Raw genomic sequence first — 12,942 nt, 5'->3', positions numbered from 1 at the left:
GGCCGCCCAGCGCTTCCCCGCAACGAGCTCGGGTGCCTGGAGACGCCGTCTCCTAGCTTCATTTGGCCCTTCTGGGCGGAAAGGAAGCCCGCCTCATCCTAGGAATCCCAGGCAGGGGGGAAAAAAAAAAAAAGAGGCACCAAGCTATTAGGCAATTCGGAGGAAATTGAAATATCAATGCATCGGGGGTCAAGAATCTCTCAGCGCCCGCAGGCAGCCCCAGCCTTCCACCCTTTGTAGTCCCCAGTGCCTCCAAGAAAGCCCCTATCTTTGCCAGGAGGACGGGGGTGGGGTCGAAGAGCGGTGATGGCGGCGCGGGTTGGATACCCCTTGCTCTGTGCTAAGTCTTTCCGAACCGGGGGACTTCTGCCTCGGAGAGATTCCCTGCCATGACCTCCTTTCTCGAACCCTACTCATAGTCATCACCTGTCATTTAAAGATCTATTTCTTGTTTTCTTAAATTATAAATTCTTCCAGATAAGCGAATCTATGTTTCGCTTCTGAGAGTCTGCCACCGAGGGAAGGACAGCATTGTGTACGCAGAAAACGTTCAGACATAAACGAGTTAATTAACAAACTGTTTAAGCCCCTACGTCGGTTCCGGCGGCGCCGAGGAGTGCTGTTTGAGGGCAGTTTTCATCCAGTTCACAGCCCTCAAGAATGCAATCATGAGACAATTAGAGAGAAGCCACAAGATAAATCTATAATCAACTCCTTAAGGGATGAGGTCAAGGCCGCTTCAAGTGTAGCTTCTGTCTGTCCTTCTGTCTGTTGAGGGCGGTAACCAACCTGCCAGCTCTAGGGCCACACCCTGGCCGACTCCAGTGGGCCGGGGCTCTGTAAGGTGGTGGGGGTGGGGTGGGAGAGGGTGGGTACACCTCCCCAGTGCGCCAGCTTGCCTCGGAATATCAGGGAGGAGCGAACTGCTGGAGTCGGGTGGGTTCCGGGACCACAAAAAGGGGAGAGAGAGAAGTCTCTGGCTTATGGTGAATCCAGCCTCCAGTGGGGCACACCTGTCTCTCTTTCCAGCCCTGCGGGCAGCTGGCCCCTGTGAGGTCATCATCGGCAAGATATGGCTCAGAGCCATTCCCCAGGCAATCCTGAGCTCACTGGACGGCCCAGGGAGAGGTTCGAACCGGTTATGGGAGTGTCAGGAGGTCGCTGGAAGCTCAACACCATCAACCCGGGCAGAGCCAGGGCCACCTGGGCTCGGGAGGCAGGCTGCCAAAGCCCGGACTCTGGAAAGCGCCCCTCCACTCCACCCCACCCCACCCCACCACCGCCCCCACCCCTGCAGCATTCTGGAACGTGTAGTCCCGGAGAGACTCTTTTCCCAAAGAAGCGTGTAATCACTGAAAGGAATACCCGAGCGGGGCACCCTGGGAGCCGCGCGCGACTGTGGGGAGCCGGGAAAGCGGACACGCAGTGCTTCCTGGAACTTGAAGTCCAAGAGTGGCCTCCGCGGTCGAACCGGAGTCCCCGGGAGGCAAGAGCTGCAGCGAGCCCGAGCGCAGCCTGCTGGGGGTTGTAGTCTTTTTGTTGCCTACCATCCCGGGCGCTACTGGGACACCTGGGGTCCTAGGACTACAAGCCCCAGAAGCCCATGCGCAGGCGGGAGGGCGGGGCAGGGCCCGGAGGCTGGGGTACCGCCTCCTCTGCAACGCCGGGCCCGGAGTCTTAGAACCCAGGGCCCGCAAGGGTCCTCGCGCGGCTGCCGTGATGCAGAAATACGAGAAACTGGAGAAGATTGGGGAAGGTAATGGGACCGCGAGATGCTCCTGCAAAATCTTCTTCTGCAGACCCTTCAGCATTACTTGCAGCCCTGGCTCCTCTACCGTCAGCAATACCCACAGATTCCGACCTCAGCACTCGCTGCAGCCCTGGCCCCCTAGCTCAACACTCCGTGCAGACAGCAGTCCCCCCACCCCACCCCCCTTTCGCTAGCGTTTCCCATGGACGCCCCACTCCCCACCTTAGCACTCCCAGTGACCCACCTCCCGACCTCTACACGTCCTGCATTTCCTCTCCATCCTCACTCAGCACCTCTTGCACAACCTCACCCACCCCCAGCCTCAGTTCTCTCTGCAGACCTCCAACCTCTGCGTTCCTGCCAGCCCTTATTCTTCTCCCAGACCCCTGCTCCCTATTTCCAGACCCTCCAGAAGCTCGGCCTTTGTGATAGACCTCCTCACCTGGCCCCTGCAGCCTCTGCCTGTTGCAGACACCCTTGAGCCATCTGCAGCACCTCTTTGCCACATCACCACACACAGAGCTCTCTGCCGTGCCCAACCTTTACCCCAGATCTCTTCCCTTGCTCCTCCAGTATCAGCAGTAACACCCTCCCACGCTGCTTGCTGTCCCGGCAGGGGCTTCCTGAGTTGGGAAAGTGTGCCCCATCCTTTCCCTACCCCTCCCCTCCTTCCTCTAGGCACCTATGGAACAGTGTTCAAGGCCAAAAACCGGGAGACTCATGAGATTGTGGCTCTGAAACGGGTGAGGCTGGATGACGATGACGAGGTAGGACTTGGGTGCCAGGGCCAGGGAGGGGCTGGGGGCCTGGGCCGGGTGGGATGTGACTGTGGCCACCTGGCCCCTCCAACGTGTAGGGTGTGCCGAGTTCTGCCCTTCGGGAGATCTGCCTACTCAAGGAGCTGAAGCACAAGAACATCGTCAGGTGTGTGGGTGGGCTGGGTCAGAGGAGGTGGGGGCTTCAGAGATGGGCTGGGCTGATATTGGGCTCTTAGGTGCAGGCTGTGGCCCTGCCTGCCCAAGCCCTCGCTTCTCCCCAGGCTCCATGACGTCCTGCACAGCGACAAGAAGCTGACGTTGGTTTTTGAGTTCTGCGACCAGGTGAAACAGGGGCTGGAGGGCCAGTAGCCTTGGGAGGATACAGGGACCCCAGCTGAGGTTCATCTCTGTCCCATCCCCCACCCCCATTCCTTTTTCAGGACCTTAAGAAGTATTTCGACAGCTGCAATGGTGACCTAGATCCTGAAATTGTGAAGGTAAGGAAACCGGTTTCCTGGGAGCTCATTGAGGCTGGATTTGGAGTCTGTATTCAGTGAACATGTTCCCAGGCCCCGCATGGAGACACTCAGGGAACGAGAGGAGGAGAAAACCCTGTTTCTGCTTCTAGGAGCCTCCGTTTTAGTGATCATTTTCACGTGACCCCTTTAACCTGAAAGGAACTCTGATGTCAGTGATAGGATTTACATTCGAGAGGTGGGAAAATGAGGTTCCAAGAGATTCACTCATCCTACAGATTCTTACTGAATGCTGTGTGCCAGGCACTGTTCTAGGCCCAAGTGCCCTGTCCAAGGTTCCAAGGGAAATAAGTGCTTGATGACTGTTGTTGTCGTTCAGTCGCTCAGTCCTGACTCTCTGCAACCCCATCAACTGCAGCACGCCAGGCTTCCCCGTCCTTCACTATCTCCTGGAGTTTACTCAAACTCATTCCATTGAGTCGGTGATGCCATCCAACCCTCTCATCCTCTGTCGTCCCCTTCTCCTCCTGCCCTCCATCTTTCCCAGAGTCAAGGTCTTTTCCAATGAGTTGGCTCTTTGCATCAGGTGGCCAGAGTATTGGAACTTCAGCGTCAGTCCTTCCAATGAATATTCAGGGTTGATTTCCTTTAGGATGGACTGGTTTGATCTCCTTGCTGTCCAAGGGATTCTCAAGAATGATAAATGGAAAAAAAAAAAAAAGAATGATAAATGATAACACGGCACAATATACACATGGATGGTTATGATGTCCATGTTCAATTGAGGCCAGGTAGGGGACAGACAGCAGTGTGGGATGGGAAGGCAGGAAGCCCCACCAAGCTGCCAGTTCCAGAAAGGTGGGGACCAGGGCTCCCCCATTCGGCCTTCATTTCGAGTACCCAGCAGAGTACAAAGAAGGTCCTCAGTAGTGAAGGGGTGAGTTGCCCTGAGCTTGGTGCTGAAAGACGGCTGGGGTTTCAGGGCCCGTGATCCCTTGCAGGGTGCATGTCCCATCCAGAGGGTCTGATGACCTTCTCCCTGCCCCGCCCCCAGTCATTCCTCTTCCAGCTGCTGAAAGGCCTGGGCTTCTGTCACAGCCGAAACGTGCTGCACAGGGACCTGAAGCCTCAGAACCTGCTCATCAACAGGGTACCTCAGGGGAGGGGGCAGTGTGTCTGGGAGGTGGGGGCAGGGTGAGGGGAGCCAGGCAGGAAGGTGGGAGCAGGGGGCCTGCCCTCAGACTGTGAAGAGCCCCTCTCCATGACTGTCTCCCTGCCCACCCCCAGAATGGGGAGCTGAAACTGGCTGATTTTGGTTTGGCTCGCGCCTTTGGGATCCCTGTTCGCTGTTACTCAGCTGAGGTGAGCTGCAGGGGTAAGGGTGGGATGCTGGGAGTGAGGGAGGGGGTCCCCAATGAGCATCACTCAGCTCCTCCTCCAGGACTCCTGTCTGAGCACTCTCCTCCATCTCTAACTAGGGGTTCCCATGGGTGGGGTCTTCTTCTCCAGGTCGTCACGCTGTGGTACCGCCCACCTGATGTCCTCTTTGGGGCCAAGCTGTACTCCACGTCCATCGACATGTGGTCAGCTGGCTGCATCTTCGCAGGTGACGTGTCCGGGTTCTGCGGAGGCGCTCTCCCATTGGAGTGGAGGGTACCTCCGGGGAACGGAGTGGGGCCCCTGCGGTGGGAGTGGGGGGCATGGGGGTGAGGGGTTCTTCTTATATCGCCCCCGCCTCTCCCCCAGAGCTGGCCAACGCTGGGCGGCCCCTCTTTCCTGGCAATGATGTAGACGACCAGCTGAAGAGGATCTTCCGATATCCTTCCATCTCCCTTCACCTCACGCCACCCCCCAACCCCTGAGAGGGGATCTGAAAGCCCCCCGAGAGCTCAGAGTGCAGGCAGGGAGGGCAGTGAGGGGCGGGGCCAGGATTGGGGGCACCTGCGGGCTTGTCCTGAGGGCAGAGGGTGGTGAGCAGCCTAGAGGTCATGGGGCAGGTGCGTGCTGCTGGCTGGTGTGGCTGGGAGGCAGGGAGGGCTCTCTCCTCCCCCGCTGAGAGCTGAATCCTTAGGGTGAGGGAGCAGAAAGGAGCAGGAAGGTGATAGAGGGGGAGGCTGACCGCCTCACCGGGGCCATGGACCTCAGGGCTTCAGTCAAAGTAGTTAATCATGGCTGTCAAGTATCTGGTCTGCTAGAACAGCATGCAGCTGAGACTGCATGAGGGTGGCATGGGCTTGTGTCGTGAACTGGGGGATGGAGTGAGGAGGGCTGGGGTGGGGGTGGGTAGGAGGAACCTCCTTTCCCGGGGAGAGAACCCCTCGCCTGCCCCTTTCCTCCACCTGAGTGGCCCTTGACCCCGTGGACACACTCCTGGGCACGCCAACCGAGGAGCAGTGGCCTGCCATGACCAAGCTGCCAGACTATAAGGTGTGATGGGGCAAGGGGGGCGGGGGTCATGCGTGGTTCACCCCAAGTGTCTGGCCCTGGCAGTCTCCACGCCCTTTCACCGCTGGTCTGACTCTCCCTGTCCCACCACAGCCCTACCCGATGTACCCGGCCACAACGTCCCTGGTGAACGTCGTGCCCAAGCTCAACGCCACAGGGAGGGACCTGCTGCAGGTGATGAAGGGCAGTGTGGGGGGCGGCCAGCGCACTTGTTGGGGCTGGTGTGGACTGGGGTAGCCCAAGACCTCCTGGCCTGAACCCACCTCACCTCTTCCTGTCATCCAGAACCTGCTCAAGTGTAACCCGGTCCAGCGCATCTCGGCGGAGGAGGCCCTGCAGCATCCCTACTTCTCCGACTTCTGCCCCCCCTAGGCTCCAGGGCTGGGGGCCTGGCCCACTTGACGCCCCCTCTGGGGAGGGGCGAAAGGCAGGGATGCACCGTGTGCTGAGCTCCAGCTGTGCTGGGCCGGTCAGGGTGGAGGTGCCCTCACCCGTGGTCTTCACTCCCTCCGTGGACTTTATTTAATTTCATAAATTGGCTCCTTTCCCACTGTCTGGCTGATGTGGTGGTGACGCGGCTCTGGGGTGGGGTGGGGCGGGGCAGGGCAGTGCTGGGGGGAGAGCGTCTGCTTCACTGCATCACCCTCTGTCACCCTGCTTCCAGCTCCAGCGACCTAACTGTCCCACCCTTGCTCTGCTACTGTAAGTGGCCAGAGGCTGGGGCTTGGAGGCTGTGACGCTCACCCCATGTGTCTGTGCTGGGGGCGGGAGGCAACGCTGCTCCTGCAGGTGTGTGTGTGCAGTGGTTCGTGTGCTCTTGTCCCCGCCCCTTCCTCTGCCCAGGAGGGGCTGGTCCTGGGGAGTGAGGCTGCCAGTGTCCAAAGGCAAGGATGGGTTTCCACCAGAAATGGGGAGCAACCACCAGAAATAATGGGGAGCAGAGGGCCGGCCTTTCTTCATGGTTCTTTGGTCCCTTGTGTACCCGCCCCTCCTCTTCCATCTTCATCCCCCACACCTAGGCCTGCAGGCTGGGCCAGGAGAGGCCCACAGCTGTGGTTGGGAACCCCCCCAGCCCTGCTCCCTAATCTGTCCTTTTCCGACACTTAGGGTACAGAGAAGGTGCAGGGAAAGTGGGTCTGGGTGTGTGCTTCCTGGCAGGGGTGGGAAGGGGCTCCCCCGCAACCCCAAGCTGGGGCCTTTGGCTCTTGCCAGGAGGCTGGGGAAGCAAAGAGAGGTTCCCCTGGAGATGGGGGCCACACCAGCACTCAGTCCCTAACGTGAGAAAAAATCACAACCACCTCAAACAGGACAGCAGTCTGGTTCCTGGGAGCGGGCTGCCCCTCCGCTTCCCGCTGCCTGTTCCCCCGCTTCTCGGGGGGGGGGCTCCAGATAAGAGCCTCCTGCCCGCCCTTCCCTGACAGGACCCCAGGGGTGCGTCCTACCGCTGCCTCAGGTCTGCCTGCCTCTGAGTTGTCGGTTTGACAAAACTCACTCACAGGGAGGTGCAGTGACCCCTGCCTTCCCAGCGCACTTCTCTCATAGAGAGATTTCTGGGGGGTTAACGTTTTGGACACCGCATCTGCTGGGTGATGGTGGGCAGGGGCCTTCTTGGGGCTGAGTAGGGCTGAGGGTGGCTGGGCCAGTCGGCCTGTAAGAGGAATGGCAGAGGAGGCTGACGCACTAGAACTTTATTTGGGGTGAAGGCGGCAAAGAGGCAGGCAGGTCAGCCACATCCAGGGTGTCGGGGTGCGGCCTTGAAGGCACCGCGCCCCAGCCCCCACGTCTAGAGGCGGGTAACGAGGTAGCACGTGCGGTGGGAGGCAGAGAGGGTCTTGGCGACAGCGGAGCAGGGGGTGGGAGGCCTGGGGAGACAGACCGCAGCGCTGGGTCCTGCCTGGCCCCTGCCCTCCCAGACCTAAGCTCTGCCCTCCTTCCTGACCTCAGGAGGCCATTTCTTATTACCTGGGGCCTGGGCCGAGGTGGGGAACCTGGGTCCGATGGCTGCCCAGCCCTTCCTGAAGCTGTGAGAGGAGGGAGAGGGTCAGAGGTGGGGGCGGGGATGGAGGGGTCTCTCCCACCCGCCACCCCAGCCAGGGTCACTGCCCCTCCCCTGCCTCCCAGCTGGGTAGGGATGGTGTTCTACACTTAGGAGGGGGCTGAGCACCCACAGTGGCGATGGCAGGGGTAGGGTTCGGGGGGCTGTTACCAGATTGGCGCTGGAGGGCCTCTGGGGGCGCTTTCGGTTCCAGAAGAGACGACCCAGGACTCTGTCCCAGAACACCTGGGGACAAGCAGCGCTGGAGGTGGACCCCACCCCGCGATGCTGTGCCTTGACTCCTCCCCCTCCCCCAGCTGGGGCCCAGGCCCACCCACCTCACAGAGGTAGTCCAGGATCTCCAGGATGGTGAGCAGGCTGGCCCCGATGAACAGTCCCATCTGGCCCCCAATGTCACCTGTGGAGGCGGGGTCACCCCGTCAGCCCACAGCTGTCTGCCCTGCCCACGCCTCCCCCTGGGCTGCAGGGCGCTAGCTGCACGTAGGCGCAGACACACCGAGCAACTCAGACATTTCGTAGGCCTTCTTCTGCTCCACCGTCTCATAGTTGAGGGCCTCAAAGAAGATGTCCAGCACCAGCACGTTCTCCCTGGAGGAGGAGAGTGTTTGTTGGACACCCCTAGTGCCGGCTGCTGGCAGGAACGGGTACCCCGTTCTCTGGTCTTCTCTGGTCTCTGGGACCTTTCGTGAGCCCTGGTGGGGAGGGTGGTGGTGGGGGGAGCCCGTTTTTCAGAAGAGCCCAGCTCAGGAAGGTTGAGGCGCTTGCCCAGAGCCCCCAGAGCCGGGGAGCGATGGGTAGCCGGGTTTCCCAGCCCTGGGTGCGCAGGGAGGTTCCGCCCGGAGGAGGGGGCCCGCCCCGCCCCCAGGCCCCCCGCCGGGCTCACGCGATGTAGGCCTCGCTGCGGTTGTGTTTCCGGGCCAGGTAGCGGGCGGCGGGGCGGCTGGGCATCCGCACCATGGAGAGCTCCTTGGCGTAGCGCGTACTGGCGCACGGGTTGGGGCAGCGGCACGCGTCCTTCCGCAGCAGGGCATCTGCCGGCCACAGGCGCCCGGGTCAGGTCCTCCCGCCCCGCGGGGCCGGCGCCGGGTGCAGAGCCGGGGTGCGGGGTGGGGGTGGGGCCGGGGTGCGGGGGAGGCTCTCCCCTTACCCAGCGCCGGGTGGGCACAGTCCTTGTACTGCTGGGGGCTGCACACTGGGGCACTGCCTGCACGGCGGGGGCAGGAGACAGCTTCAGGAGCGGCCCCCAGGACCCCCGCTTCCCCATACCCCCTCCTCCGCGGCCCCCAGCCTCTTACCTGGCATGTGCATCATTCTGCAGCCGCACTTCCGGGCCACATAGCGGCTCTGGCAGGCCAGGCGACACCCCATTAGACTATAGGGAGGGCTGAGGCCCGGGCTGGGGGTACCCAGAGGACCAGGCGCTTCTGGCTCAAAGTCAGGGTCCAGAGAGACAGAGCTGCAGTCCCCCCAGGGCGGCGGCAGGAAGCTCAGCTGGAGGCGGGTGGGTTAAGGAAGCTCCCTGGCGGGCAGTGAGGTCCCTGGGGCAGGTGTGAGGAGCTGGGATGGGGTCTGGGGGGGTGGGGTGGGGGCACCAGGGAGGATGCTTGCTGCTTCTGACAGGACACGAAGGTCTGGTAGCCAGGGGCTGCCCCGAAGCCCAGCTGGTCGATGAGTGGCGGCTCCTCCTGGGTGTGGATCTGCACTCGGACCCCCACCTCAAACGGGGTCTCCTCTGCAGGAAGAGGGGGACCCTGAGTCCTGAGGCCCAGGTCCCAGGGGGCCCCCTGCTGCAGCCCCCTCTCCCCAGGACTGTGACCAGCTAACCCCACCCCTTCCCACAGTAAAGGACAGGCCTGGCTCCACGCGGGCCCACTCCCGGGACGCCCCCTGCACGCTCCCCTCCCCGTACCCACGTCCCTCCACACAGGCAGGTACTCCTCCTGCTGCACGTCCAGCATAACCTCCAGCCCGTTGCCCATGCCACCCTTGGGGGTGCTCAGCAGCTCGGCTCCATCAGCGCCAGAGTTAAAGGTGTAGCACTGCCCCATCCGGGTGAAGATCTGAGGGGCAGGCAGAGGACAGACGTCTCCGGGGCCAGGAGGCCCTTTCCCGAGGCCAGCGCGAGGACCCTGCCACCTCTCTCCTCCCTGGCCTCTACCTGGCTCTCTCTTTGAACACTGAAGCCCGCATCTTCATGCCCCCAGCATGTGTGCTAAGTTGCTTCAGTCGTGTCTGACTCTGCAACCCTATGGACTGTATGTAGCCTGCCAGGCTCCTCTGTCCATGGGATTCTCCAGGCCAGAATACTGGAGTGGGTTGCATGCCTTCCTCCAGGGGGTCTTCCCGACCCAGGGATGAAACCCAGGTTTCCTGCATTGCAGGTGGATTCTTTGCCAGCTGAGCCACCAGGGAAGCCCAAGAATATTGGAGTGGGTAGCCCATCTCCTCTTCCAGGGGATTTTCCCGACCCAGGGATCAAACCTGGGTCTCCTGCACTGCAGACAGATTCTTTACCTGGTAGCTGAGCCACCAGGGAAGCCTCATGCCTCCAGACCCTCCCTTAACCGGCACATGGACTTGGACTCTCACAAGCTCCCATCACCCCCATGCCTCACCCTCACCACAGGCCCTGGGCACAGCCCGCAGGACAAGTGTTTCTTTGGAGACTGGCATAAAAGGAAGAAGGTCCCAGTTGCCCTCCTTCAGGTCTGGCAGAAGAGGCAGAGGTAAACCAAGCTCCCTCCCTGCTGGCAGAGAAGTAGGGGGCCCTGGCCCAGCACACCAGACACTCCCAGCACACCCCAACTCCCTAGGAGCAGGCTCTCCCCAGACCAGACCTGGGCCCAGAGCCAGCCTGGGTGAGGGCCCCCAGTGCCCCCAATGTGACCTTGCCCTCTGCAGTCCAGCTGAGAGTTGGGAGGGGACTGAGAAGGACTGCTTCTTGGGCTGAACAGAAAGGCACTGGTGAGGCGAGGGGAGGGGACCCCTGGCCCCTGGCGCAGCACGGCTGTCCAGGACCCCTGGCTCTGGGGGAGGCTGGCACAGACGGCTCACCGTGGTGAAGTTCTCAGGCCCACAAGGCCAGCCTCGGTAGCGACAGTCCAGCAGCATGTCCTCGAGGGCGTGCCCGGCCCGGGCATAGAGCCGGGCCACATCGAAGGTGGGGCTGGGCATGAAGCCGGGGGGCGCAGGGGGCCGGCCCAGGGCGCGCAGGTAGGCAGCATGCTCGGCGGGCTCCAGGCCCAGCAGCGCAGGCCCGGCCCAGTGCAGGTCGTTGGGTGTGAGGCGTGAGCGCCGCAGTGGGTTGACGTTGCACAGGGTGACGGCCGGGAAGGTGAGCCGGCGGCTCTCGCGCTCCTCCAGGGCCGTCTCGTGGTGGAACTCGCTGTAGTAGTGCACCCGCCCCGCCACCTGGTACAGGAAGGTGGCCAGGGCCAGGAGCACGGCGGCAGCCCACAGCCCCCGGCGTGCCGGCGGGGCCCCCGGGCCAAAGACGTGGCCCAGCCCGTGCATGGTGCAGCTGCTGGCGAACGCGCGGATATCCGAGGCGGGCAGCCGGGCCTCCTCCGGGCCCGCAGGGGGCTTCATGGCTGCAGCCCCCGGGGCGGGGGTGCAGGGGCGCAAGGGGGCAGGCGAGAGGGTCAGTCAAGGGTTGGGAAGGGTCATGCAGGGGTGGGTCAAGGAGGGGAGAGGCGGGGCACTGGCCTGGGGAGACGGGCTGTCCTGTCTGTCGGAGGGTCCCCTTGGCCTCCTCTGGCCCCAGGTGGTGGCCCCGCTGGGCACAGTGATGGGCCCCAGGGTGCGGGGGGCACTCCGTGGCAGAGACCAGGTAGGGTGCAGCCGACGTGGCAGGCAGGGCAGCTCTGCTGGAGGCTGCTTGGCTGAGCCGGAGCTGCCGCAGAGGATTGGGTTTCAGCGGTGAGGGGGCAAGGGGGCTGGCAGAACAGTCTGGGGGGGGCGGGGAGGTCCCTGGGGCCCCAGGCTGAGCCATTAGTGCAGCGTTGGGGGGGGTAAGGGAGGGGGGTGGCAGTGGAGACTACCAGAGGCGCCAGCAGGAAACCACAGCATTCCTGGATCAGGCTTGAGGAGGGGGAGCCCGGAGACAAATTGGGGCTGGGGTGCTCCAGGTGGACCCCAGGTTCCCAGCTGCAGCCCCTGAATATTGGGCCTGAGGGGCAGCCGCTGACCCTCAGGCCCAGCCCTCGCCCCCCCACCCCCTCAACCTCACCCCGGTTCATCTGCTCTTTCGCAAACAGCGGAGCTGGCTCTCGACCAGGCTGGAAAGCGATGGGGAGCTGGCATCAGTGAGCTCTTCCTTCCAGGCCCCCAGCGTCCCAGACGACTCTGGGTGCTGGGAGCTCCTCTGGCCCCACGTCCAGAGGTGGTCCATCTCCGGCGATCCTCTCCCACCTCCGCGTGCGCAGGCCCTCCTGTCTGGGTGGGGGGGGCTGGCCTCTGCTGCAGGGACGGTGGGCTCACCCGTCACCCTTCAGGTGGGACATAGGTGCCCATGGGCCGCCCTCTGGGGTAGTACGGATGCTCTGTGAACTTCACACCTCTTTTCACTTAACAACACATCCTAGAGGCTGTGTGGTATCCAGCGCCCGGAAACCTTCTGTGTTTTTTAAACGGCCACATACCATTTCATTTATGCGGATGCACCATCGTTTGTATTAACACAGCCACACCCCTGTTGATGGATACTGGGGGTTTCCAGTCTTTCGTGGCAAACAACAGCGCTCTCAGTAACGCTGCACAGATGGAAACTCCCACAAATACAGCCGCCGGGTCAAGAAGAGGTAACTGCACGGGGAACCTGATCGACACCGTGAAATTCCCCACAGTGGGCGCTCCCATCAGGAACAGGGGCGTGTGTCTGTCTTCCAAAGGTGGGCAGGAGCAGGGGGTGGGGGCGCTTTTCTAAAGGAGGAACTACATGGCCCCTGGGCCAGCTGGAGAGTCCTGGGCCACAGGGCCCAGCACAGGGTGGTAACACTGGCCGTCTCTGGGCAGAGTCGGGGCCCTTGAATGAGGCCTCAGATGTTTCAGAGATGGGTCGGCGGAGGAGAGCTCCCGGCTACTGGAAAACAGACAGCAGAGCTTCAGGCCTGCTGGCCTCGTGGGGTTCCAGTGTCTTGCTGACCTGAAGTACAGGGGACAGGAAGGAGGCAGCTGCTGAGGGGGCCTAGCTGGGGAGGGCCTGCCGGGCCGCCAGACCCTGTTTGGTTAGCCGCTGGTCTGCCCGCCGCTGCAGGAGGCGCTGCCGGCCTGAGACATGCTGCGGGTTGATCTCCGCTGGTTTGTCAACTGCGTTCATTTCTACTCCGTGTCCTTCCACAGAGCCTCTGTGGCGAGGCTCCACGAGATGTGGGCTCTTGGCAGGGAGGGGAAGTGTGCCAACTGAACACAGCCACGCTGCACCGTGACCGCCCATCCTCCCAGTGAGACTGCAGTGGG

The 12,942-nt window shown here is 62.3% G+C and overlaps 2 protein-coding genes across 5 annotated transcripts; one reads left to right on the top strand and one right to left on the bottom strand.

The window, feature by feature from the left end:
• The first annotated feature begins 1,650 nt into the window (after positions 1-1,650).
• On the top strand, positions 1,651-5,982 carry CDK5 (cyclin dependent kinase 5). 3 transcript variants are annotated; one of them, XM_059885390.1, is made up of 12 exons: positions 1,651-1,756; positions 2,429-2,517; positions 2,607-2,674; positions 2,790-2,850; positions 2,949-3,005; positions 4,039-4,134; positions 4,272-4,346; positions 4,494-4,590; positions 4,731-4,801; positions 5,352-5,411; positions 5,523-5,603; positions 5,715-5,982. In XM_059885390.1, the coding sequence occupies exons 1-12, from the start codon at positions 1,720-1,722 to the stop codon at positions 5,799-5,801; spliced, it is 879 nt and encodes a 292-aa protein (XP_059741373.1). In that variant the 5' UTR covers positions 1,651-1,719; the 3' UTR covers positions 5,802-5,982.
• A 1,120-nt stretch (positions 5,983-7,102) lies between these two features.
• On the bottom strand, positions 7,103-12,926 carry ASIC3 (acid sensing ion channel subunit 3). 2 transcript variants are annotated; one of them, XM_010804591.4, is made up of 12 exons: positions 11,714-12,926; positions 10,540-11,377; positions 9,395-9,545; positions 9,090-9,217; positions 8,781-8,976; positions 8,633-8,689; positions 8,369-8,516; positions 7,982-8,073; positions 7,803-7,882; positions 7,636-7,710; positions 7,392-7,450; positions 7,103-7,291 (listed from the first exon to the last, which is right to left on the bottom strand). In XM_010804591.4, the coding sequence occupies exons 2-12, from the start codon at positions 11,071-11,073 to the stop codon at positions 7,213-7,215; spliced, it is 1,599 nt and encodes a 532-aa protein (XP_010802893.2). In that variant the 5' UTR covers positions 11,074-11,377; positions 11,714-12,926; the 3' UTR covers positions 7,103-7,212. The 2 variants fall into 2 exon arrangements, with proteins under 2 accessions (XP_010802893.2, NP_001178180.3); NM_001191251.3 differs by lacking the exon at positions 11,714-12,926 and having other exon boundaries at positions 10,540-11,073.
• Between the last annotated feature and the right edge of the window lie 16 nt (positions 12,927-12,942).

This window comes from Bos taurus, chromosome 4 (genome assembly GCF_002263795.3).
Source record: "Bos taurus isolate L1 Dominette 01449 registration number 42190680 breed Hereford chromosome 4, ARS-UCD2.0, whole genome shotgun sequence".
NCBI classification, from domain to species: Eukaryota; Metazoa; Chordata; class Mammalia; order Artiodactyla; family Bovidae; genus Bos; species Bos taurus.
The sequence above is the reverse complement of the archived record's forward strand: the minus strand, read 5'-3'. Positions and strand labels throughout refer to the sequence as shown.

Coding starts and splice junctions, on each gene's coding strand:
- CDK5 (XM_059885390.1), top strand. CDS start 1,720: ATGCAGAAATACGAGAAACTGGAGAAGATTGGGGAAG. Junction 4,591..4,730: donor AGCTGGCTGCATCTTCGCAG/GTGACGTGTCCG, acceptor CCTCTCCCCCAG/AGCTGGCCAACGCTGGGCGG. Junction 4,802..5,351: donor AGCTGAAGAGGATCTTCCGA/TATCCTTCCATC, acceptor CCCGTGGACACA/CTCCTGGGCACGCCAACCGA.
- ASIC3 (XM_010804591.4), bottom strand. CDS start 11,073: ATGAAGCCCCCTGCGGGCCCGGAGGAGGCCCGGCTGCCCGCCTCGGAT. Junction 8,690..8,780: donor CAGAATGATGCACATGCCAG/GTAAGAGGCTGG, acceptor CCCGCCGTGCAG/GCAGTGCCCCAGTGTGCAGC. Junction 8,517..8,632: donor CTGTGCCCACCCGGCGCTGG/GTAAGGGGAGAG, acceptor TGTGGCCGGCAG/ATGCCCTGCTGCGGAAGGAC.